The 25766-nt window shown below is 45.7% G+C and overlaps 1 protein-coding gene and 1 long non-coding RNA gene across 4 annotated transcripts; one reads left to right on the top strand and one right to left on the bottom strand.

Annotated features, from left to right (window-relative positions):
• Window positions 1–336: 336 nt before the first annotated feature.
• Window positions 337–2562, bottom strand: LOC115902505. Its single transcript, XR_004060610.1, has 3 exons — window positions 2514–2562; window positions 1390–1525; window positions 337–727 (listed from the first exon to the last, which is right to left on the bottom strand). It is a non-coding gene; the product is annotated as an uncharacterized LOC115902505 (long non-coding RNA).
• A 1512-nt stretch (window positions 2563–4074) lies between these two features.
• Window positions 4075–25036, top strand: UGP2 (UDP-glucose pyrophosphorylase 2). 3 transcript variants are annotated; one of them, XM_030944299.1, is made up of 10 exons: window positions 4075–4128; window positions 10201–10328; window positions 10854–10961; window positions 18226–18411; window positions 19860–19993; window positions 20615–20912; window positions 21907–22104; window positions 22268–22510; window positions 22916–23020; window positions 23952–25036. In XM_030944299.1, exons 2-10 carry the CDS (start codon window positions 10215–10217, stop codon window positions 24057–24059), a joined length of 1494 nt encoding a protein of 497 aa, XP_030800159.1. In that variant the 5' UTR covers window positions 4075–4128; window positions 10201–10214; the 3' UTR covers window positions 24060–25036. The 3 variants fall into 3 exon arrangements, with proteins under 3 accessions (XP_030800159.1, XP_030800160.1, XP_030800158.1); XM_030944300.1 differs by lacking the exon at window positions 4075–4128 and adding an exon at window positions 4252–4357; XM_030944298.1 differs by lacking the exon at window positions 4075–4128 and adding an exon at window positions 4479–4713.
• Window positions 25037–25766: the final 730 nt, after the last annotated feature.

Raw genomic sequence — 25766 nt, 5'->3', positions numbered from 1 at the left:
CTTAGGTGCAACCAGGTTTTGTGATTCAGTGGCTTTCAGCTGTTGCCCCAAAGGTGCGCTGTGTGTCCTTGCTTTAAGCATGGAAAAGAGACAAAGACATAGAATTGAAAATATTTTCTTAATTTAATTTTATTTTATGTAATATTTTATTTTGCTCCAGCATTGAACCATGCGAAGTTGAACAATGGCTGTGTGAGCACAGCATAGGCAGGGAGAACCCTGTTTCTTAAACTAAACTAAACTAAAATGAAATGTGGATTTTTATAATTTTTTAAACAATTGGGAAGGATTTCAGAAGGCAGTCACGGGTTTCTGCACCTCATGTTGAAGCCTTGGAGTGTCACAGACCGGTGCCACAGGGATATTTTTTAATTATGCGCTTTGAAACCTTTTATCTGTTTGGTGCTATTAAACTCGTGAATGCTTCACGTCCTGCCCGGCCCCGATGCCCGAGCACGGATTGTTTGAACTCGGCTGCTCCCCAGCCCGCGGGGATAACTGGAAGGGGAAGAGGGAGTGGGAGCGATGGTGATGAGCCTCGCTTGCTTGGGAAATACTGCAAATGGGTATTGGTCAGGAAACAGAGCTCCGGAGCAGCCGGGAATGTGTCGGGCAGCAGCTGCACTCGCTGGACAAACAGGAGCCGGAAGAGCTCAGGTGCAGCCGTGCCCCACCCAAGGGGCCCAGGGGTGGCCTTTTACTGCTCTGCTGCCAGTCACTCACTGTCCTTTTCCGCCAAAATTCACATTTAAAAAAGAAAAAATGAAAAGAAAAATTACAACATATAACTGTATATATTATACAGGTTTTATAGACTGTGTAAATACATACATATATATATAATACATGCATATGTAATATAAATGTATATAGATAAAATATATATAAATCTTTAAGTAATAAATACTTATATTATATACACACACACATCCTTGGGGATCTGTGTGTGTATCATGTCTACTCTGCTGGATGCCTGGATGCACCTGGAATTATATGTATATAATATAAATTCCTGAATTTATATTGTAGATAAAGTAGTAAATATATATTTATATAATACAGGAAAATATACCATATATGTATAATACACATAAGATATAGAAATCATATATACATATTACTACATATATGCATATCACTACATATATATTTATTATTGCATATATACATGTTGCAATATTATATCTTGTAGATTTTGTATTATGTATTGATATCATATGTATATTATACATACATCTCTATTTATAGGATATATTATTATTAAATATACATAATTTAGAAAGAAATGGCCATAAAGCAGCTGTGTTACCATTTATATTTTTTGGACAACAACAACAACAACAAAGATTTTTCTATTCTTCCCTAGTCACTAAATTAAAATGTTCACACCTTGACTTTCCAGCTGTCTCCCAGCCATATTTCCTTGGCATTTGCCCTGTCTTTCCCCCACAAACATGAAGATTTCTTTTATCTGTTGACCCTTCTCAGCTCAAACAAGTCAGTTCATTGGCAATAAATGAAGTGGCTGAAAAACAAAGGACAGAGGGAAAATAAATGTCCTCAGTGGGAACATAGTAAGGAGAGCTAAGGAAGAAATAAATGAGTGAGATGAAAGGGTGATGCTGGGTCTTCAGAAGGGCTTTTCCACCTCCCCTTGTCACCACCCACCTGCATCCAAAAGCCAACTCTCCCAGCCAAAAACTGCCAGTGCTGAGCCAAAACTGGGATGGGGAGAAGGGCTGGAGTAAGGCGGGGGCCAAGACCAGTACTTTTGGCAGCGTCCTGCACTGGCGTAAACTTCTCAGTGGATGAGACCAAAAGAAATCACTACTTCTGTATTTATTTTATTTACGAGGCATATTTACGAGGCAGTTTATTTATGAGACATAAAACCAGGCAGTGCTTTGGGTTCGGTGCCTCTGTCCCTCTGTTCCTTTGTGATGCAGCCCCGGGTTCCTGGAAGATGCTGAACCCCCTGGCTGAGCTGGTGACATCAGGCACCGGGGGAGCAAAAGGTTCTTTGTCATTTGGGGCATTTAGACCTCTCTTTGGTGTTCCTGTGTCCTCTTAACCCGAGATGTTGGTGCAGGTGGATGGGCTGCCAGGACACTGCTCCCTGCGCATCCCTGGCTGGTGTTGCAGGAGCAGGAGCACCAGGAGCTGCACAAGCAGCTTGCCTGTGTGCTGTGAGATAAACCCCTCCTGAGTTTAATCCAGCTCAAGAGCTTCACCAAACTTTGTTGGTTTTGGACAGATTGGTTCTGGTTACCTCCTCAGTGACACTGACTGACACCACCAGTGTTCAGTCTTAACTGTTCCCTTCCTTCCATAAAATGCAGTGAAGGAGGGAGTGTTTCCCCCTGGTTCCACTGCAGTGAGACAGGTTACTGGAATTAGTTTTATTGCTGGCAGATAAAAACTTATCTCTGCTTATTACCCTGAAAGTCATGCCTGTAATTATCCTTTCAAAGGACAGCTGTACAAAAGTTGGCCCAGTCCTATCTAGAGATTACCTAGGTTGTGTTTGGCTTGAAGGTGTTGGATGTGGCATCATAGCAGAACTGAGCTGTAGGAAGAGAGCAGCAGGTTTAAATCAAAGCATTTTAATTAACAATGGAAGGACAGGAGTGGGGCTGATCTTGCATTTAAGATAACTCCCATCAATGTTTAGAGAAAAGGATCAGGATTTTGCTGAAGTTCTGGAGTGAATCCAGGACTTTCTTCCTGGTGGATCCAGAGCATAAAGAGGAGCATCTTCCCTGATGTCAAGAAGGCAGCATGCAGTGAGCCCTGTACTGTCTGGTGGAACAAAATAAAAAGGGATTCTCCCAGGTCCAGTGGATTGGGATGCAAAATTCACAGGGTCTTTGCATTTTTGGTTTTCTTAAAAGCCAAAGAACAGGCAGATGCAGAGGTGAGCCATCCTACCCCCAAATGGACTGGCTCATCCTGGTGGTTACCTGGTTTATCCCAGAGAAGTTACAGGGAGCTTCAGCCAGGAGGGATGAAGACCGCCCTGCCCATCCCAGGCAAGGCTGCACCCATCCATCTCTTGAGGCTGGAATTCAGCAGCACCCTGCCAATTCCCACAGCCTTCTCCTCAGGGCAACAGGGCACTGGCCTGCAGTTTGACTCTGTGTGGGTGTAAGGATTCAGTGATGCATTACATGCGATTTATATACAAGCATGTATTGCAAGGCCATATAGAGCTGATTTAAAAACAAAGAGAAAATAAAAACCAGGGTGGTGATTTACCTGCAGGGGGCAGGGGGGTATTTATGGCAGGCAGGGTCACTGGGGTTTCTACCATAACTGGCGTCACCACAGTGCACAGGGAAGCCCCAGCACTGCTGGGAAGTGTGCGCAGGAAAAAAATAGGGGAAATAGCTGACAAAGAGAGAAACCACAGGCTAGCTGAGGCTTGGCCTCTGGCACCTGCGTGCTTCCCAGGGCCCCGGCACCTCCCCAGACCCAGATGTGGCCATGAACCCGGGTGGAGAGCCATGGGTGGAGATGCTTTAACTCACGCACACTCCACAAATCAGGGATACTTAACAGAATCACAGAATCAGTCAGGTTGGGAAAGACCTCTGGGATCACCGAGTTCAACCTACGACCGCGCACCGGGTCAGTCAGAGTGCCACCTCCAGGGACGGTGACTCCACCGCCTCCCCGGGCAGCCCATTCCAATGCCAAACCACTTTGCCTGTCCGTGAAGAAACTCCTCTTGCTGGCCAGCTTAAACCTCCTGCGGCGCAGCTCGAGGCCGCGTCCTTCCCCAGGCGGACAGCGGCAGGACGAGAAAAGGCCGAGTCCCAGCGGGCTACAGCCGCCTACCAGGAGCGGTGGGGCGAGGAGGCCGCCCCCGAGCCCCTTTCCAGCGGGGCCGTGCCCCGGCCGCTCCGCTGGCCCCGCGTCCTCCAGCCGCCGCTCCCGCCCCGCTTCCCGCGGCAGCCGCTCGGGGCCGGGGGCGGCGCCCGGCCCCGCCCACTTCCGGCGGCGGCAGCAGTGCGCGCGAGGGGCCCGCCGGGATGGGCGCGGGCCCCGCCCCCGCCGCGGGGGGGGGGGGGGCGGGGGCGCGCGCGGCAGGCGGGTCCCCGCCCCCCGCCCGCGGTGCCGCAGGACGAGGTGGGTTCGGCGCGGCCGCCGCCGGCACCGCCCGGCCCGGGCGGGGGAAGGGCCCGCGGCGCGGCCCGGCCCGGGGCGGCGGTGGGGCGGGCCGGGGCCGCCCCCGGCCTGGCGGCCGCGCGGGGCGGGCGGAGCGCGGGGCGGCCGCGCCGGCCCGGCCCGGCCCGGCCTGTCCCGTCCCATCGCGTCCCGGAGCGGGGAGGAGCCGCGCCGGGAGCTCCCCGGGGAGGTGGGCGGCCCGGCCCGGCCCGGCGGGGAGGGGAGGGGAGGGTCGGGGGTGGTGAAACCCGGGGCGCGGCGGGTCCGCCTCTTCCATTGATGAAATTTAAATTGCTCGGGGTTCGCCGCCCGCCCGCCGGCCCGGGAGGGACTGCTCGGCGGAGGGGCAGCGCGGCGGGCGGGCGGGCGGGAGCTCCCAGCGAGGCCGGGGTCGCCGCCTCTCCCGCCGCAGCCTCCGCAGGGGCGGCAGCCGCGCTCCGGCCCTTCGCTGCCCGCCGCGGGGCGGAACCACCGAGCGAGGCGCTCCGCGTTGACCCAAGTGCTTGTTTATTTATTAAAGCGCGAAAATGTCGGCTCTCCTGAAAGGTAAGCTGACGCGCTGTGTTTTTCCCGGCCCCTCCGCCGTGCGTTCGCGGGGCTGCGCTGTGGCTCTCGGTGCCTCGGGGGCAGCCGCCTGGCTGCGATGTGCCCGGGCTGCCCCGGAGCCCTGCCCGTGATCCGTGACCCGGCTCGGTTCGGTTCGGCCGTGCGGGCGCACGGCGGGACCGGGCGGCGGGGCTGCGCCCAGGGCTGTGCGCGGCCAGGGGCTGGGGGATCCTGCGGGACCTCGCCAGCACAAATCTCCCCTGTCCGCTGAGCCGTCTGGTAAAGTTGTGGGAGGAGGATGCATGCCGAGGTTGAACGTTTTCGCTTTTTTTTCTCTTTTTTTTTTCTTTCGTTTCCTTTTTTTTTTTCCTTTCCCCTGAGGCTTGAGTGTGTTTTTGGCGTTTTTTGGCCCCGGTAGGCTCCGGAGCTCTCCTTTACTCCTCTCCGCATGTGTGAGTGTTTGTGTGTACGTGGTCTGAGTTTCGGATTCCCTGTTAAACAGGGAACCAGCCCGCAAGAGGTCATTTTGGGAAGAAAAATTACTTTGGTGCATTGCCGTTGCAGTTTTCTTTCCCTGTTTTCCTATACTCCTCGTGGTGCGGGTGTGCTGGTTTTTTTTGTAATGTAATACGTGCCTGTAGGGTTCCTTAATATAAATCCACGCAGGCCTATCAACAAATGGAATGCTGCCTGCAGAAGGAACACGAGTAGGTCGTTTGCTGTACAGACTTGGGTGTTGCAGGCAACTGAGGGCCTTGGCAGGCTCTGGGAAATCAGTGTCCATCACAGAGTGGATGTCCAGGGCTGGACAATGCTGGCTGTGTGGAGGCATCACCTGTCTACAAATGCCCTGTGACACCTGGGCAGAAAGCAGGCAGCTGGAGGAGGAAAGTGTTGCCAGCACGTTGCTCAACCGGCCACTCTGAAAGTTATCAAGATAAGCCCTTGTGAAGTTGATTAGGAAAATATATTGCTAATTGTTCTTTTAAAATAGAATTGGCTTATCTCAGACTACTGCTGAAGGTAGCCATCTTGCAGAGAAGTGCTGTTATTTCTGAAACAGAAAGCTGTAGAAACCTGTGTAATGATTGTAATTGGTTTTTAAAATATTATCAGAGATTTGACAATCCTGAAAGCCTTAAAAAAACCCCCAAACCATCCACTGTTTAGATACTCTTTTCTCAGGTCAATAGTACTAAAGCATGTTGTCATGTCAAATTATATTTTTAGCATGAGGATCATCTGCTAAACTGGGAAATTCAGCTGTGTCTGACTATAACACCTAAATTCTTGGTGTGTGCAGCTGGCAGGAGCAGCTTCCTAGGTTGCAAATTTCTGAGTTAGCTCAGGCTAATGTGCTCATCTGTCAAGAAGAGTCAGGGCATAAAGGTTTCACTTCACGTATGCTTCCATCCAGCATGTGTTGGCAAATTTGCCTCTGGTAGTAGGAAAATGTTTGTAGAGGCTGAGTGGGTATGTTCAGTTCTAAAATTCAAAGTAGTGTTTGTTAGCATTGCATGTTATAGTGTGGGTATTTAAAGAGACAGACTTTTATCCCTGCCAGAGATAAAAATTGCCTTGAACTTTGAGCGGAATCATTGGAAGTTAAGGCATTCACTCTGTACCCTGAGCACAGAGTTCAAGGGTAGAGCATTTAAAGTTTAGCTGAGTGTTGTAACTTACTGGCCACCCTTCTTGGTTTTTATGCATTACTCTGGCTCCATGGAGACCTAAATAATTTTCTTCTGTAGGTCTTTCTGTATTCTTACTTGGATTGTAAAAGTAATCACAATTCATAACCCTCAGCCCAAGAGATTCACTAGTTTTTCATGAGAGAAGTTCTTGCTTGACTTGTCCCACAACTCCCTCCTGTGCTGCCTCCTTGCAGTACCAAGGCAGTGAAGTTCTCTTCTGCGTGGATTAATGAACAAAATTAATCAATCTTAACATTTTTCTCTGCCTTTAATGTGGAATAAGAGGAAGGACAGCAGAAAGGAAATATGTGCAAGCTCCTCAGTAAGAGGTGACCACTGTTCTGTTCTTGTGCAGTTTTCCTGAGGAGATCTGCCCCTTGTATTGTTTCTGGTAGTGTACAAAGTCCTCATTTCTATTAGCTTGCTCTGATAGACCATGATTTGTTTTTTCACACGTCAGTTATAAAATTAGGCATCATAAACCTGCCAATACTCTTCTGTGTGCTGTAGCTCGTGTTGTGAGGACAGGGGCCAGAGAGCAGAGCACAAAAGCCTGCTAGAAATAACAGTGCGTGGGGGCAGGAGGGTTGGAGTGAAATTCTCCACGCATCAAACACTACCATGAACTTGACTGAAGTGCTGTCCTGTCTCTGCTGCTTGGGGAAACACTTTCTACCAAAGGCATTAACATGAGATATCCTGTGTGGTTGTTTTTGCAAAGCCCAGTGTTCTCTGAAGTCTCAGCTATTTAGTCATGCTCTTCTGGTCTGTGCTCATTTCCTGTGTAGGCAGGTCCCCCAAGAGTCTTCCACCACCTTATCCCACCCTTTTCTTACATCTGATGAGTGTTCAAGAACACTGGTTTCATAAAAGTGAGCTTAAGCTGAAATATGAGGCATTGATTGCAAAATAGTTTGGAAGAGGCATTTCTTTTTAACATTATTTGGGATTTTACAGCCACATGTATCCTTGGAAATCTCTGTGATTATCCAGCACCCCAGCCTCCATCTGATTATTAGAGGCACAGTAACTACTTTTCATTATGGCCTTAGGAAATTTTAGTTACCTGCAGGGAAGGACTGCTTTCAGATATGCAGTTGCACTGGCCTTTCAACTTCCTTGTTGCTGCTGGGAAGGGAAATCAGTCTTCACCCAGGCTGTGAAATTCAGCTGTAGTTTGTGTTAAAGGGTTGCAGTTGTCTTTCTGCCAGCTGTAGGCTGGGATGTGTGAATACCAGCTCCTTCCCAGAAGCTCTGAGGGGCAGCAGGAGCAATGAGAGCCATGCTCACTCATATCATGCCCCAATACTTCTCTGGGGAGCCTTTACAGAGTGCAGCCCAAGTCCTTTCCAAGTAATTTCCAAGACAAATGCTCAAAGCCTCTGCCTCACAGTGGCATGTTAAGAGTCGAAGAGCTGTTGCTTGCTGTTTTTCTCGGCTGTTAGTTACAGTATTCACATTCTTACCTGTGCAGAATAGATACTTTTCTTGCACCAGGCAGGCACATGTTTTTATGGACTCCAGCCATATCCTTCCTCTCTTTTTCCCTGTAATAATAATAATTGGACTAAGAGCGCTAGCAATGCTCTGCCTGAGCAGCTGTGTCCCGACACACTGGGTCTGGATGAGGCTGAGGGGTCGCACTAGTTGATAAATGTTAAATGCAAAGCCTAAATATCCCTCACTGCTGATGAAGGGTATGGCAGTGGCAGCTTTGGCAGGCTGGGGTTCAGTAAGAGCTGTCCCATCCAGCTGCTGCTCAGCGTGCCTGATGCCTGCTATTGGAAAAAGCAACAGGTCTGCTTTGCTTTCCTGCGAGGGTGTTGGTGATCAAACATGTTTAGCGTTTACTCGTTCAGTTTGTGAAGAACTTACAATATTCCGGGGGAAAAAAAAAAGACCCTTAAACCAGGACATTGACATATATTTACTTTTATGGTGTCTTTTTATCTCTATTTGTTTGTGATGTTGCTTAGTCTCTAAGTGCTTTTTTCTGGTAGACACGAGTCTTTTGGCTAATGTGAGCAGAACAAGCTTTTCCTACTTCCATGGCAGCCCAGGGAGGCTGCTGTGCCTCAGCCCCGGTGTGCTCCACAGCACGACTGAAGGTCTCTGCTGAGACCTGGGATTGGCAGAGTTCCTTACGAGATGTGTTGCATCACACTGGGAGGTTCAGATGTTTTACAGGCCGGCCAGGAACGAGACATGGCCACTGTTGTTGTCGTTGTTGTAGCAGAAGTGGTGTATTGGAACATGTTGCGGGGAGGATTGGAAACATGTGAAAGCTTCTCCTGGCAGTTGTTTCCGTGTGCATCACCCCAAAGGGAGGGAATGAAGGCAGTACTTGTAGCAGTTTAGTGTTAAGCATGAAGCTGGTACAGACCTCCTTGTTTTTCTGTAGGAAAAAGTGCTTCCTGCTGGAGAGCTGCCTGTGTTTTCATGCATTTGACCCGGAAAGATATGCCTAACAGGCCTTCAACTCTTACCTGCTTTTACTACTAAATGAAGCATTTGATTTAAAAAAGGACCTATTGTTCAATGTACTGTTCATCTTGAGCTGGTGTTTTCCCGTGTTGCATCACACATACTATGTGCACTGCAGCACTTGTCTGTCTTTTTTTTTTTCTCTCTCCCTCCCCTACCTGCAAAACAGTGCAGTCAGGAAAATGGCTTCTGTGGGCTTCAAAGCAAGGATTAGATACTGTCACTGAGGCTGAGGCTGTGGAATACTTTGCTTAGAAAAATAAAATAAAATCAAAATTGCATTAAAATGAACCATTTTTGGCTTTCTTAGGCATTCTCAATAGAAGAGTCTTTTAATGCATGTTCTCAATAAGTAGACTTTAAATGCAGGTTCCTCTTCTAACAATGTTTTCTGTCAGTGTTGCTCTGTTCATTTGTGAAGTTCCCTCCTGTCCCTTTTTTGCACTAGTATTCAGAGTGTTTCTAAAATCCAGCTATATTTGGCAATGCATCACTCTCTGTGTTACAGGGAAGTGATCACTCAAGGGATTTGGCAGAAATTAAATTAACTGAAATCTTTAGAGAACATACTCAGAATGTCTTTTGAGAATACACTCACTTCCAATGCTTTCTGCTGGAAAATAAAGTTGTGTTCTCTCCCGGTTCTTTCTGCAGGGTGGACTTTATAGAATATTTGTGTATTTACTCTTTTTCACGTTTGTGGAGTTTATCACTCTCAAAAACAAAACAAATGCTGAAGTGATAGACAGCCCAATTTTCTAGGTTGCTTAGTAACTGAAATGCATGCTGTAGTGTGAAAATACTCATGACAAAGTAAGGGAATGTTTACTGGAACAAACAGAAGATCCTGTGAAAGTGCACTGTGTAAATAATTAAAGCTTATGTTTATATTTGCACGTGGAGCAGAGGGATACCTTCAATCACAATAGTCTACATAACTTTTCAGTAAGACAATTCTTATTTTTCACACTTTTACTTGCTAAAGTGTGTTGATGTGGTAGAATGTGACTTCTCTAGTAAAAAAGTGCAGGCTGCAGATTTTTGGATACTTCTTGAGATGGGCCATTGGTCCTTTGGGGTACTTTTGAGTTTTGAAAGAATGGTCATTATTCTTTGGCCCAGTTTAAGAACTGTTCCCTAAGTAACTAGGAACAAAAACTTTAGATTCCTGGAATGCTAGCACAGTGATAAAACAAGACTGGATTTTATGATTTTATCAGTCTTTTTAAAGAAAATTGAAGGCTGTTTGTAGTCTAAATAAGTTAGGGGTTGGTTTTTTTTTAATAATTTTCTTTTATTTTTATTCAAGATTTCAGCCAAGCAATGTCTCAAGCTGGCTCCTCACAGTTTCAGGAAGTCATTCGGCAGGAGCTGGAGTATTCAATGAAAGTAGAACTTGATAAGATCCTTGCGACCGCACACTCAAATGAGATAGAGGTAAGGAGCACGGAGTGGATGCTACTCAGAGCATGAGAAATGGTATGTAGGGCATTGAGGCAAATATCAGAAAGGAGATAAATCACAGATTTCCAGGTCCTTATTTTTAGGATGTGCTCTGATCCTGTGTGGAAGAGTAGCCAGGATACAATGTCAGTAGGAGACTTTCGGTTCCCTCTAGACTGGGTGACGGAGTTATTAAGTGTTTAATCATCTTTAGTTATTAAAGGTTCTGTGTAATCTTCAGTGGATTACAGAAAGGGAGGGTAAAGCTGTTATCTTAAATGTTGGGCCAAATTGTAATGACAAAAGACTTGTGCATCCAAGATGGTTTTGTACTCTGAGTTTTAGTGAAAATGAGCTTTTGGTAACTTCTGGAATTTTACCTAAAGTTTAGCATGTCTACTTGAGTGCTAGTGAAATTACTCTCGTGAATAGACTGTACATCAATTTGTAGAAATGCTTCTGTGATTGAGTAGGTGTGCATTGAATGCCAGCATTAACTAATGCCTTTCTTCTCTGTAGCACACTAAAAAGGACCTGGAAGGATTTAAGAAGCTATTTCATAGATTTCTACAAGAAAAGGGACCATCTGTGGACTGGGGGAAGATTCAGAGACCTCCAGAAGATTCTGTAAGTTGTGATTAAGTGACAGTGTGTAAGGAAAATAAAACTGATGATTGCTACTTAAGGCAAATGATGTACTCACCATTGAATGGGTCTGTCTGCTGTGGTTCTATAAAACCATGTAGGACAACACTTTGGGTTCTAACTGAGAAATAATTATTTGTTGACATATGTTGTATGTCTTCCTGAACATCAGGTTCTGCTTACCATATGTGTCAAGTTCTTTGGTATTATTTTGTTAGCTGCCCTGGGAGCAGGGGAACAAAATGGGACAGATGCCACCTCACCATTTGGTGCCTTCTCTGGAGGAAACCTGTGTTGGAGGGGAAGTAGGGAGGACCTTTGTTGTTCCCATTTCCCTCCTGCCCGTAGAAGAGGGTTGCACATCTCAGATGAGACTGTTTCCAGCAATCCTTTATGTTTAATAATTTGAAAGGGACATATGGCAAGTGGGCTGGGTAATAGAGCTCATTTAGCAACTTCTGTAACCTGCAGCAGCTCAGCAGAAGTGAGGGATCTGGAACAAGGAGTCGACTGTAGGGGGTTTTGGAGCCTGATTTTCTAATGTTGTCTATGTTGTTGTAACTTATAACCTGTAATTTGAGCTGCTGCTGAAGAAGCACTATGTATTTTTTCAGCACTGTTTAGTACTGAAATAAATACTTCCTATTAAACCTAACCTCATTTTACTGATTCATCAGTGGCCTTAGGCTGTCCTTTGACTCTTGTGTAACGAATGGTGTAGTTGTGCTATGAATTCTTGCTTTTCCCAGCCTAGTGATCTTGGCATATTGCAGGAGCTCTGTGTGCTCCCAGGCCTGTGGTTTCTCTGAGGCTCTCTGTGTGCCTCAATCGAGGCTCTGTTCCCCGTGAAAGGCAGGCTGTCCAGTCACTTCCAGAACAGATGCAGGGCTGCTCTGTAAAGCGTTGAAGAATGATGCTGTTTTAGAGCAAGTCTAGGGTTTTTCCAAGGTTGAGTGTTTTCTTTTAACTTCAAAAACATGTGATGTCTCTCTTTTCTGTACTATAACAGTGAATGAAGTGTTGCTTTGGAGAGAGAAGTCTGCCCTTAATGAAGAGGCCAGGGTGGGAAATTGGAGTTCTAGATAAGATGACTTACAAGGAAGGCTGAAGAAAAGGGGATTTCTTTCAGTGTAGGAGGGCTGAGACTCTGGGGGAGTGATAGGTCTTTTAAATATGTAAGAAGGTAGTTAGGACAATCAAAGGAATAAGCTGTTCCCTGTGCCAAGAGAAGGGATTAAATTACAGAAGTTTGATGCAAGTGAATGGTTGCTTTGTGGAGAGGAAGAGCTGCTGTCTATTTTTCAAGTTTTGCACACCTTCAGTGGAAAAACATACAAGTTTTATAAAGGTCTGAAAGTACCCAGGTAGGACATCTGGAGCGGATGTCAAACTGGAGGTTGTGGTGAGGCTCTGTGAAATAGACTGGGGGCATATACCCAGGCATGGGGTATTCCCAAGCATGGCAAGCTGCTGAGAAAGAACTAACTTAAGGTCACAGAGGGCTGAGTGGAGAAGGGCAGAATTAGAAAGAGTATCTCTCTTATTTCCTTATGGCCTGTACTGCTCATTTTCAAATGTGTCCCTGTGCTATGTAGTACCTTTGATGAGAGAGAGAAAGGTAAGAATTCTGCAGAATCGGTGACCTGCAAAATCAGGTGACTTCTGGTCTGATGAGATGCATGCATGATGGGAAGTGAAACTTTGCTTCCTAGCATGAACTCTAAATCAAGTAATCATGCTTGTTGATAAGTGCCAAAGAAGAGAGCTGGGACAGAATATCTGCTAACAAACTTCCTTCCCTGCCGTCTTCACTTCATAGTAAATACCCCCTTCTTTAGGGATACTTGGACTTCCTGATCTGACAGGACGTGGGTTTGAGTGCTTATGAAACTGAGAGCAAAGATAAATTTCTTTATTTTTTTCTTTTCTCCTTTTTGCTGACCATAAGATTTCTATCTCTCCCTGCTGTATCCACTCCCTCCTTTTTAAAGTCATATCATGGATGTACTATGGAAAATGAAAAAGGTTCCTCATAAGACACTTTCCAAGGGACCTTCTCCCAAATTGTTCTTTACTGAGGAGTATGAAATATGGAATTATTAAATAAAAGTTGATTTCCTAAAGACCAGAATTTCAGAATTACTGGTCTAGCTAGTATGGGTAAGAACAATATGAGCTTTTAGAAGGGCTAAAGAGGGATAACTTTTGAAGGGCTGCAGCAATGAGTTCTTTGGGACAGGTATCCATCTGTGAACACATATTTAGTTTGAGTGCCTCAGTTCCAATTGAGTTTTCTTTTCCCAGCTATAAAACCTCAGAGCATATTCTCCTCCTGCTCTTGTTACAACAGCACAGGGGTTGGTGTATAGAAATGTTTGCTGGTAATCTTGCAAGTCCTCTATAATTGCAAGTGATTTATAATTGCCTGTAGGGATGACCTTGTTTTATGAGGTGGTGGGATGCTTGGCTGCTTGGACAATTTCACACTGCTAGGATCATGGCCTAGAAAGCACCAAATTCTTTGCAGTGTGAATTTATTTGCCTGTGATTGTTTTGGAGAATTGCTTTGCTGCTGGGAATTCTGGCAAGTCTAATCTTCAGCTGATCCCTAGTAGAGCAAAAGGCATATGTTGAGGTATCTATGTGCCTCTGTGTGTATAAACACACAGACATACATGTGTATCTGTAAACAGGCACACAAATAATCTGCCAATGTGTGGATTTGTTGCTTTTTTATTTATTTAGCAGCTTTAAAAAGTTCATGAATGTTGTGTGATTCCACGAAGAGGTAATAATTAGCATTGACTCCAGGATTGCAGAAGGCTGATCAATTGCTTCATTGTGCTATCTTATACTATACTGTACTTAGTAAGAAGCTCCTAACCCTTACAGACAGTCTCATACAGCTTTGACCTAATTGGTCGATCTCCCCAAACACCATCCAGTGTACAATTAAGAAACCCCTCTTTGGTAAACAATCTCCATAACATATTCTACATGTGCACAACAACAGGTGCAACCAGTGGAGATAAGAATTGTTTCTCATGCTTTTCTCTGATCTTCTCACAGCCCTCCCCAGGATAATGCCTGGAGAAGTCTGTGCCTGCTCTCTGTGGCCAGAGAGCTGCTGCCACACATGAATAGTTTATTGGATATATGGGCTTTGTCCTTTAGGTGGGGAAGAGTGTTTCAGGCTTTTGCCCAATGCCAAGGGACAGTACTGTGAGTGCTGTGCAGAAGCAGAATTTCTGATGAGATTTCTATAGGCCATCTAGTGTGTTATCTGTTGTATTTGTTCTCTGGATGTAGCTTCTGCTTCTTTCTGAAGACAAGTAAAGTCTCCTGTCAGTAAATTGAAACAGAAATTATTGCTTTGTAGTATTCCTATTTTTCTCTGCAATGGGAGATTTCATCCCTGACCTCCGTGTTCTCAGTGTAACAGCTTATACTGATGACAGTAACAGAAGATTGAACCCATTTCACACTATATTGGTAAACCTCTGACTTGTTTTTTCCTTCCAGATGCTTTGCTTTCATATGTCCAAAGGCTTACAGTGATAGCTCGCATAGTTAGCACCCATTACTGTTACAGTCTCCAGAGAAGAAAGTTCACTGAGAGTGCCAGTTAACAGGGAGAGGAGGTAAAGAATGTGGACATGGCAAGTGTAACTTAATCCCCTCGATGTAGATTACAGCCATCTGTTTGTTTGAATTGGAAGCAATAGCAAAGTCCTGCTGGGAGGCCTCTGAGAGAACTGCAGTGATCAAGTTAACCTCAGAACAGCAATGCAGAACCTCATCTGGGATGTAAAGAGAGCATCTGAAGCAATGTGAGTGTGAAAGGAGCTTGTCTATTAGAGCCTTTGTTTTTTTTCTTCCCTAGAGGTTGGATTCTTGTCTGCAGCTCAGGTTGTCACCTCAGTGAGCTATATCATGAAGGAAAAGAATGAATGTTGTGCCCTTACTCAAAAGCTAAATATCTTCTTAATCTTGAACTTTGGAAACAAGTTTTAAGGGTTCATAGAATCATGGAATGGTTTGGAAGGGATCTTAAAAATTGTCTTGTTCCACCCCCCTACCCTACACAGGGACATCTTCCACTAGACCAGACTGCTCCAAGCCTGATTGAACTTGGCCTTGAACACCTCCAGGGATGGGGCTGCCACAGCTTCTCTGGCTGACCTGTTCCTCTGCTTTACCACCCTCAGAGTAAAGAACTTCTTCCTAAGATCTGATATAAAGCTCACCTCTTGTAGTTGGAAACTATTCCCCTTCTCCTGTCCATATCAGCCTGTGTAAGGAGTCTCTCTTCTTTTGTAAGCCCCATCTAGGTGCTGGAAGGCTGCTGTGAGGCCTCCCAAAGCCTCCTCTTCTCCAGGCTGACCACCCCCAGCTCTCCCCACCCTGACCTCACAGGAGGGCTGTCCTCTCTCTCTGATCACCTTTGTGGCTCTCCTCTGCACTGCTGTAACAGGTCCACAGATTTCCTGTGCTGAGGACTCCATCTCTGGGTGCAGCACTGCAGGTGGGGTCTCATGAGGGCAGAGACCTCTTAATGTGGTGCTATTTCTAGGACTGTCCCTTGGTGCTGAGTAAATGTTTCCTCAAACTGTAAGTACACACTAACTAATAGGGGCGTCCTCCTTTCTGGCCTGCCCACGATGACAGCCCTGATGCTCATTTTGTCTGTCTCTGACAAACTCTTGCAAGTCTCCTTGCAGTAGGAGTAGGCTGCTGGAATCTGTTAGTCAAACTCCCAACATTGCCTCATCCAGGATGTTCTAAGAAATCACTTCTGTGACATTGGCTGAAAAACAAAAGAAGCTGCGTGTGTCATCTTAGACAGTCCCAAACCAGGGCTGCCAGATGTGTCTCAAGCGAGTGACACTGCAGTCATGCATCTGGAAGGCATGGCATTGCTGCCTCTGGCTTTTCCTGAAGGATTTCCCCATCAGCACTTACTTGTCAAGCACACAGTTCCAAGCACCCTTAGAGCAAGAATTGATTTTTATTTCTGTAGAGCACTTCTCCAGTTGTGTATAGGCTTGTAGGTGATGAGGTATTTGTGCACATTAGTGCCTGCACATGGCTGGAACTGCTGGATTGATAGCTCTGGCATCCAGCAGTCCTGGTGCTGCAACGTTCCTGCTGGAACTTGACTTTTTGACATTTGTTATTCTCTGAATTAAAGACCCTTCAAGATCCAGGGCTTTATTGCCAAGTTGATGTTTCCAATGCCTGTGCCAGAAGAAACTGAAACATTTAGTGAGGCTGAGTCATAAATTTTGTGTTGTAACTGCTGCAATATCCAGTGAACTGAGTCCCTGATGGAACTGTTACCTTCTTCAGGAATTCTACTCTGAACGTTCTGCAAAAGCTGGTTTCAGGCATGACAGTGAAAGCATCAAAAGGTAGTTGGCACTTAGCAAAAGCAAATGATTTTTGAGGCAGTCTGGCCCTGAACTGAGTGTCAGACTTCCTGCTTTTTGTGAGTGATGCAAGAAGAACATAGTGAGACTTGAAAGTTGAGATAATTTTTTTGGATGTTCAGACAGTGTCAGAACATCATGGATGTGACTCACATCCCACCCAGCTAAAGCTCGAGATGAGATGTTTTTAATCCATGTACAAGTCTAATGCAGGGTGTTCCTGACCTTGGAGGGGATGGGAAGCAGTAAATCTGAGCGTACATCTCTGTGTGTCCTGCTGGCAGCAGCGTGTTCATTGAGCTTCCTGATGCACCTCCAAGCCATTAAACCCAGGATTTATCATCTCCTTGTTAATGAGAAGAGCAGTTGTTTTTCAGGGTGTTTCAGCCTGAACATAATCTCTGTTGTTGACAAAGCACAGCAAGAGTCCACTTTTTGTGCACTTCTGTTCCTGAAAAGTTCTTGACAATGACTGTGGTGCTGTTTCTGTCCCAGCCATGAGACCTCCACGTGGAGTTATCTCCTCTTGCAATGCATCCTATAGGCTTTCCAGATGCCATGGGCAGAATTTCCCTCCTGTGAGGGATCTGCCCTGATCTGCTGCCCGTGGTGTCCCGGAATGCTGGAATTGCGCAAGGCGTCCTCTCTACCCCCCGCGTATCCCAGTGAGAAACATGACTCTTGTTCCAGGGCAGTGTGAATTTCCATTTGAACCCCAGCCCTTGCCCAAAGCAAACACAGCTTTGAAAACTACTCTGAATGTATTTGGTTTTGGAAACCAGCTGTGGATCTTACCCCTTATCAGAATTAAAATAATGTTCTAGCAGCTAGAATGCTACAGCACTGGAACACCAGGGCTTTTCTTCAAAAGAAAATCTCTAGAAGGGCAGGCTAGAAGATAATTGTATTGACTCTGGTCTAACAGTTTTGGCATGACTCTTACTGTGGCATTGTTACCATTATTTCTTTGACTTAGGTGCTTTTAGTAAGGGGGCAGCAGTACCTAATGTGAGGCACACTGTCATTATGAGCCTGATTCTGCTCTCCATCACAAGCCCCAAATGTAGCCCAGAGTCTGTTCTTAAACCTGTAGGAAACAGCTGTCAATGAGGTAGAAGACTTCCTGTAAGGTCTGTTATGAGCTGGATGAACACATTCTGAAATAAGCAGAATAAGAACTAGGAACTCTCTTCCACTCTGTATTGTGCTGTCAGGAGAAATGAATTGTATCAGAGTAGTGGCTGGAATAAGAATCAGTGTAGACGGAGTTAAAGAACCAACATTTTCCCAAGAATGTTGCCTTTGACAACCTCAGAGGGCAAAAAAAAAAAAAAAATCTGTGAGTTTAAGCTGCTCAGGAAGGAAAGTTATATGCCTTGCGTGTAAAGCCTGGTTCTTAAATTGTGGTCTGACTGGAGGGGGAGAGGGGCCATCCTATGGAGCAGTGAGTTAGATGGTCCCCAAGGAAACCCCCTGCCCTTCTGCAGGGCAGGAGCAGGGTTGTGACAAGTGGTGTAACTGGCCTGACTTCTCATCTGAATGAAGCTAATGGTGCCTGGTGTCACAAAGTCTTTAGAAACTCTTGAGAAAAGAGGTTATTATAGTAACAAACCAGGTTATTTGTATCATAACAAAACAGTTATTGTAGACTCACTTTGCAGATGTTCTTTAGTGTCATGAGGCATGTGAATAAATGTAGGTTTTATCACCATTGTACGTTTTGAAAGTTTTTAGAGAAAGCTATTTCTTTCCAAATATCTGACTGCTGGGTTTGGGTTTTTTTGTTTGTTTGTTTGTTTGTTTGTTTGTTTTGCCAGATCCAGCCCTATGAGAAGATCAAGGCCAGAGGCCTGCCTGATAACATTGCTTCTGTGTTGAACAAGCTGGTGGTGGTGAAGCTCAATGGTGGCTTGGGCACAAGCATGGGCTGCAAAGGCCCCAAGAGCCTCATTGGGGTGCGGAATGAGAACACCTTCCTGGACCTGACCGTGCAGCAGATCGAGGTAATGCTGCATGAGCTGCGCTCCCTGCCTTGGAGGAGGCAGCTCACACTGAGCTGCTCCTGCATGGCTTGTTAAGAGGGATCAAGTGGAGGCTTGCCAAAAGAAAGAGCAGAGGGAGACGAGGTCTGGTGCTGGGGTGAAGCAGAGAATTCTGTTGGGAGAAGAGACACAAGAGGGACGGTGCCATCAGCGACTGAGCTCTGTGCCCCTCACATGTGTTAGCACAAGTGTGACCCAGGCTGTGCACAGCAGCCTGGACAGGGGGATCATGCCCAGGAACACAAGCAGTCACACTGTAGAGCTTGTCTGGCCTGGATAACTCCTGGGCTTGTTTCTGACTCCTCCAGCTGCAAGTTTATCTTTTCAAAAAAGGGATTTTTTAATGTGTGTTAGAACAAAGCTTTTCACAGCAGCTCCAAGTTCCTTCATGCATTTAAGCTCTTGCACTGGAAGAGATTGTTGGTATTTTCCTCTGAAGAAAGAAGAGCAGAAGAAAATAACAGCTGCTGGTGTTGGGAGAGGACATTTTGGCTTATGTTTTTAATGCTGAATATTCCTCTTGGAGCGGATAAGGAAGACAGACAGTTATTAGAGTAGGAGGTGGGGTGTGCCTGCTCCCTCGTTTCTGGAGTGCCAACAGTTTTTGCCTCAGTGTGATGTTGTTTGGAGTGGCTCTCCCATGTGTGTTAGATGGTTCTATGGCAAACTCAAATTTGCATCCAGCTGATGCAGCCCTTTTTCCAAAGCATCGCTGTGGAAGTCTCTGACTCCACCAAAGTGTAATGACCCCAAATGCTCCAATAGAGGAGGGTGAGCTGATACACAAAGCTTAAAATTCACTCAAGGGTCTTTCTCTTTTCCCCCTGCCCCTTCTGTTTTCAGTGGAACTGCTGTGATCTACGGGTTTTTTTGCCTTTATTGTGCACGTGGAAATGCTCTTATGTATTTCAGCTCCAGGCTATAGATTTCCAAATAATTAACATGGTGACATTTCATTTATTATGTGCTCTTGATACAATTGTCCATCTCTGTCTGGTAAGAAAATGTGGAAGTGCTTCCTATGCAGAGACAGTGTGGAAATGTCACCTTGACAGACTGCAATGATTTGATGGAAAACATGCCTTTTGTAATCAACAGTAGCTAAAACTTAATGTGATCATTTTGTGGCATTGTGGTTTCAAATTCTAGACCTCAATGCAGGTTTAAAAACAAAGATTCACTAATTAAAGATACATTAATTGGTGTGGGTTTTATCTTTACAACTAACAAGGATTTATTTTCCTTTACCTGATTGATTATTCTTTTTGTAGCATAAGTGCATCTCTTTTTTTTCTCATGCATTCATTATTTCCAGTCTGTTTCACCTAATTTCTTTCTCCCAAAATCTCAGGTGTCAGGAGTTAAAGCTAACAATACATGCTGAATTTACCATTTCTTTCCCATCTCAGCATTTAAACAAATCCTACAACACCGATGTTCCTCTGGTTCTCATGAATTCCTTCAACACAGATGATGACACAAAGAAAATCCTGCAGAAATACAGTCACAGCCGTGTGAAGATATATACTTTTAATCAGAGCAGGTATCAAAAGACTTCTCTTCTTGGGGTAGAAGAAAACAGCTTGTTTCTCCATTGTCCAAATGGTGTGGATTTGAGTTTGAGGTGCTGGGGTAGCAGTGATGTCCTCTGTACCTGTGTTCAGTCTCTTTTGGGCCTCGTGCTGAGACTGAAACACCAGGGGGTTGGGCAGAGTCAAGGGCAATGTATTAAAATTGGGCAGAGGGGGTGTGTGGGCCCCAGTTTCTAAGAAATGTACAAATAGTGGTGTACTGGCTGCTGGCCCCTTGATTCCTGAATTCCTCCTTGGGCTCTGGAGGGAGAGCCAAGTTTGTTCCTTATGGAGAACAAACTCTAGTCCAGGTGGCTGTTGGGGTCGGAGGGGTGTTTGATGTGTTTTGGACCTGCCTGTCAGAGGAAAGCTAGTTTGCAGCATGGCCTGAGAACTGTGCCTTTACATCCTTGAGTAGATTGCATTCTGTAGCTTCTCAGTGACAGCTCAGAATGTGGGAGGGTCTTTCAGTTCAGAATACCCAGGAAAAGCACTCCTCCAAAAGCCCAGGGAGCTGCACCTTAACTGTAATATTTTTATTTTATGCTAGTCTGACGCTGGTGAGGATGTAACAAGACCCACTGTCCTCACAGGTACCCCAGAATTAACAAGGAAACTCTGCTGCCAATAGCCAAGGATGTCTCTTACTCAGGAGAGAACACAGAGTGCTGGTACCCTCCAGGCCATGGAGACATCTATGCCAGCTTCTACAACTCTGGGCTGCTGGACAACCTCATTGCAGAGGGGAAGGAATATATTTTTGTGTCCAATATAGATAATTTGGGTGCCACTGTGGACCTTTACATTCTTAACCACCTCATGAACCCACCCAATGGAAAACGCTGTGAATTTGTCATGGAAGTCACAAACAAAACCCGGGCGGATGTGAAGGTAAAGGGAGATGAGTGAGAGTCTGAGTGTGTTGGTGGCCATCTCCAGCCTCCTCTGAATCCATGGATTCAGGCATACACCCAGTCTCCTCATAGCTATTTTAGGCACCATTTAACACATCAGCTCAGATCTAATTTGAGATGCACAAAATCAGCAAGTTTACGAAGTTGTAATTCATGGAACAGATTTGATCTGTGCTCTAGGCAGCAGCAGATGAGGACAGCCTGGGCTGGCCTAGAAGCATGAGGGATTTGTGCAGGGTGCAGGTCACAACCTCTGCACCTTCTCCAAACTGTCACATACACTGGGGGCAGAAGCTTGAAGCTGGAAGCTTGAAAAGGGCATTGAGGGCTGGGATGCAGCCGTTGTGTCTCACAGAAAACTGCCTGGGCCACTTCCCAACCCTGCATTGTGCAGCTCTGTGGCACAGCTGCCCACCTGCTCCTGTCCTAGCCCCTGGCTTTGTACAAAGTCCAGGAGTGCCATTTCTCAGAGGTTTATGACATGTATCAAATACTTGTAGCCTGCAGTAATTTGTCCTGCTACTGTGCTCTGCTTCTCTTCTTTCATATGTGAGAATGAGGATTTGTATTTTCTCTGTATTCATTTGGGAAGCTCTGACTTAGCCCTGTAAAAGTACAGCAATGCACTGTAAGAATACTTAGATTTAATTTAGCTTTTGCTCCATCATCTAACAAAGTACTGCTGAGGGTGATTTTTGACAACAGCAGCATTTGAAAAATATTCTTAACAACCTTACTAAAGGAATTAACTGTTTTGGAGTGCTGAAATATGATTGTTGGACAGTCTTGACTGTACTTTAAACATGCTCTATAATTAGTAACCTGGTAGCTGGTTACTGAAAACAAGAAATGTGTTTTCTCTGGGGTTCAACTTCAAATGCCAACAGACCAGTGCATCTGCCTGTATTGAGGGGAGGATTTCTCTGGCTTCTCATGAACAGGACTTAAACCCTCTCACTTGCCCCTTGCAGGGTGGCACGCTGACGCAGTACGAGAACAAGCTGAGGCTGGTGGAGATAGCTCAGGTCCCTAAAGCACACGTGGATGAATTCAAGTCTGTGTCGAAGTTCAAAATATTCAATACCAACAATTTGTGGATAGCTCTGTCTGCAATTAAAAGGCTGCAAGAGAAGAACGCCATTGACATGGAGATCATTGTTAACCCAAAGGTAATCAGCTGGCAAGGGTTTAGAGGACAGTGAGCCAAACAAACTTTTAGTTTCTGGGTGGTTAACAGGCACTGCTGCCTCACAGAGCCAGGGTGGGGACGTTGGGCTCCAGTTCTGAGTGCCAGGACCTGCTCCACATGTTCACATGAGTTTTCTCTTCCAGACTCTGGATGGAGGCTTGAACGTTATCCAGCTGGAGACCGCAGTTGGTGCTGCTATCAAGAGTTTTGAGAACTCTCTGGGGATAAACGTCCCTCGTAGTCGTTTCCTGCCTGTGAAGACCACCTCGGATCTCTTGCTCGTGATGTCCAATTTGTACAGCCTTAACGCGGGGTCTCTAACCATGAGCGAGAAGCGCGAATTCCCAACAGTGCCTCTTGTCAAACTGGGAAGCTCCTTCACAAAGGTGAACACTGGTGTTCAGCTCTGAATAAAGACACAGCTCATAGCAATAACTGAGTGAAAAGTGAGATTTGCTTTATCTACCTGTGCCCACCTGGGCCTTCCCTTTTGCTCTTTGTGAAGGCTGTGAGAATACAGATACTTGCCATGCATGTTGGGTGCTCCTGCAGCCCTCAGCTGAGCTGGCTGTGTGAGCTCCCCAGAGCTCGCCCAGCCCTGGTGGGCAGCCCCCCTACTGTTCTCACACTTGTTTCTAAAAGAAATCACAGTTAAAAAATAGCAACTTTTATATTGATGCAGATGTAGGCTATGGGAAGGTTCCTGAAAGGTATTCAAGAGGCTCCTCCCATGCTTGCCTTAATCCAGAGATGGCTTTAATACTGTTTCTTTTATTTTCTCTTTCCAAAAGGTTCAAGATTACCTGCGGAGGTTTGAAAGTATTCCAGATATGCTGGAGCTGGATCATCTCACGGTTTCAGGTGATGTTACATTTGGGAAGAACGTTTCATTAAAGGTGAGTGTGGGGTGGGGATGCTGCTGCAATAAACATGACTGATCTCTACTCCTTGGCAATTGATCCTGAGGCAGTGCCTGTACACAGAGTCCATAGGAGCTCTCCTGGGAGTTGGGTAACTGGCCCAAAGATGGCAGAGGCCATGGCTGGACAGTGATCCTTGTGATGGAGTGCAGGATATTGCTGCCAGAGCTGCTGCTCCATGCAGGCCCAGGCTGAGAGGAGGTTTATTTATGAACCTTGAAAGCACCACAGATGTCACATCTCTGTTCAAACACTGCTGCCACCTCTGTCCTTTGGCTCAGTCCCAACTCCCTTCCCAGGCTGGCCTTAGCACCCCTTTTCAGGCCCTTTTGCATCGCTTTGGGGTTCTCAATTTATTAGTAAATGTTGGAGCTGAGCAAGTTTGTTTCTCTCAAATTCTTCCATAGGATCTTGCCAGTCCTGGCAGCACCTGCAATTCTGTAGGGCAGTTTGACAGCTGCCAGGGGTGGAAGGTGGTGCTGCATCACCTGGCACAGGCTCAGGCTGTGGGCTCTGAGCTGTCCCTCTGTCCCCACATTTGCTGTTCAGCTGGAATAGGAGCCTTCCTGGGACACACCCCGGCTTGGGGGAAACATTTTTCCACTTCAAAGCAAGCAGACAAGAGCCCTTAGAGCAATCATGTCTTCAACTAAGTTACCAGTTCTGCTTGTAGGCCAATATGATCTAGCATGGTAATTTGAGAGGTTCCAGTAATGCTTGTTTAAAACCTTTGTTCTGGGGGGAAAAGACCCCCCAAATGTGTATGCAGAAACAATACAACTAAAAGCATTCAGGCTCTGGCTGTGGTACAGCTGACACTTGACTGCTCCTTCAGACAACCTATGCCCTCCTTCCACATCAACAGGTAACAGGTTTCTGAACCTTGTTTTCTTTTCTGTCTCCCCAGGGAACAGTCATCATCATTGCAAACCATGGTGACAGGATTGACATCCCAGCTGGAGCTCTACTAGAGAACAAAATCGTATCTGGCAACCTGCGGATCCTGGACCACTGAGTCCAGGAGAGGGCATGGTCAGGGCTGGGGCTGCTGTGCCCAGCCAGCCTCGTCGTGGAAGAACCTTTTAAGCATTAGAAGTCTAAGTACACAGAGGGCCTATGCTTTGTCATCTTCACAGTACCCTGCAGTATTAATTTAAAATTAATTTCTCTTGCTTATCTTTAAGCAGCCACATAAGCGCCATGGATGTGCGTAAGTAATGCTTCAGTCCTTAAAGAGATTCTGTAACTCAGTTAATATAACCTTGAAGTGCAATACTGTTTGTCTTGCGGGAAGATGGACAGATCCTCTTTGATAAGAATTTCAGAGGCTCGCCCTCAACCATTCAGTAGTTTTGAATTGCTTGTAACTGCAGAAATAAAGCTGTGAAGCAATACATGTGGGACAACATGGTTGGCAACTCCTGTGACGTTTTAGGAAGGCACAGTTGAAAACCAAAAGTTTCACTACTGCTAAACAGGCTCTTAAAACCCTGTATTTCATGTGCTCACAACCTGTAGCCCTCTTCAACCCCCCCCAAACTACAAGTGGGATGTCCTATCCCAGTTGTACGTCGAGGTACTGGGGTAAGGCTGTCAATACCTCCATTTCCGTATCGTGAGAGTGGGAATCATCCGTGTTCCAAACTTGCCCAAAGAATCCAATACTTGAGAAAAATGCCTCAGTAGCCACGTGTGGTGTTTGCTTTTTCACATCCCATTTAAGACTGAATCTCCTGTTAATATCTTAATCTTTGATCTGCCCTCTTTTTTCAATAAATGGATCACGTTGACTACACCTATGTTCATATTGTCACAGCCATGTATGTTAATTTATCTTCTTGAGTTTCTAAATTTGTACAGGAATTGAAATCCCTGTCCTGATCACTATTGATTTCTTAATGTTCCTCTTGTATTTACATGCAGACAACTTTATTTTATAAGCTTAGTATAACACTGGTATGTATCATTAAAGAAGTTGGTCTTTAAAAACAACTGTGATTTTAGAGCTTTATTTTACTGACAACAAATGACACGTGTAATGCTACCAGGTCAGCATGCCTGGCTGAGGGCACCACAGGCACACGCACACTGCAGCAGAGACCATTCCATCAGACATGATCATCTTGGGGTTAGGCACTCGACTGGGGTCAGGTACAGAGGGGTGAGGTGAGAAACGCAGGCACTTGTACTGAGTACTGGCAGCCTCCAGTCTGTTAAAGGTAGGATTAAAAACTCCAAAAGAGATGGATTTCAGCTGCACTTTCCTTAATGGTGCAGCCTTTTATAAGCAGCCTAAAAACTTTAAAATTCTTCCTGCCCGTTCTTTGTGTCCCTGTCCCTCCCCTCTGGCATTGGGCAGCTGGAGGTGGCCATCCTTACACCAGCCTTTTTCCCACCTCCCAGTTTCTCCAGGAGCCCCACTGCCACCCTGTCACTGCTAACAGGGGTCAGGTCACTCCTCTCCCCCACAGGAACAGCTTTGAGGAACTGGCCCTTGCTTAGAAAATCTTGTCTTCAGATTTTAGGTCCTGAGAAATCCCCTGGAACAGGACTGCTCCCTAACAAAGCTGAATCCTATATGCGAGCAATCAAAAGACATTTATTTATATAAAGTTCTGTAAAAAAATAAATTTTAGAACAGCATAGTTTCATAGAGAAAAACATTTTTCTACAGAGTTCCAACTGCGAGATTTTTATATTGTACCATCATTAAATAAGGTGG

Source organism: Camarhynchus parvulus, chromosome 3, assembly GCF_901933205.1.
Source record: "Camarhynchus parvulus chromosome 3, STF_HiC, whole genome shotgun sequence".
Classification (NCBI taxonomy): Eukaryota; Metazoa; Chordata; class Aves; order Passeriformes; family Thraupidae; genus Camarhynchus; species Camarhynchus parvulus.
This window is presented reverse-complemented; position numbering and strand designations above follow the sequence as displayed.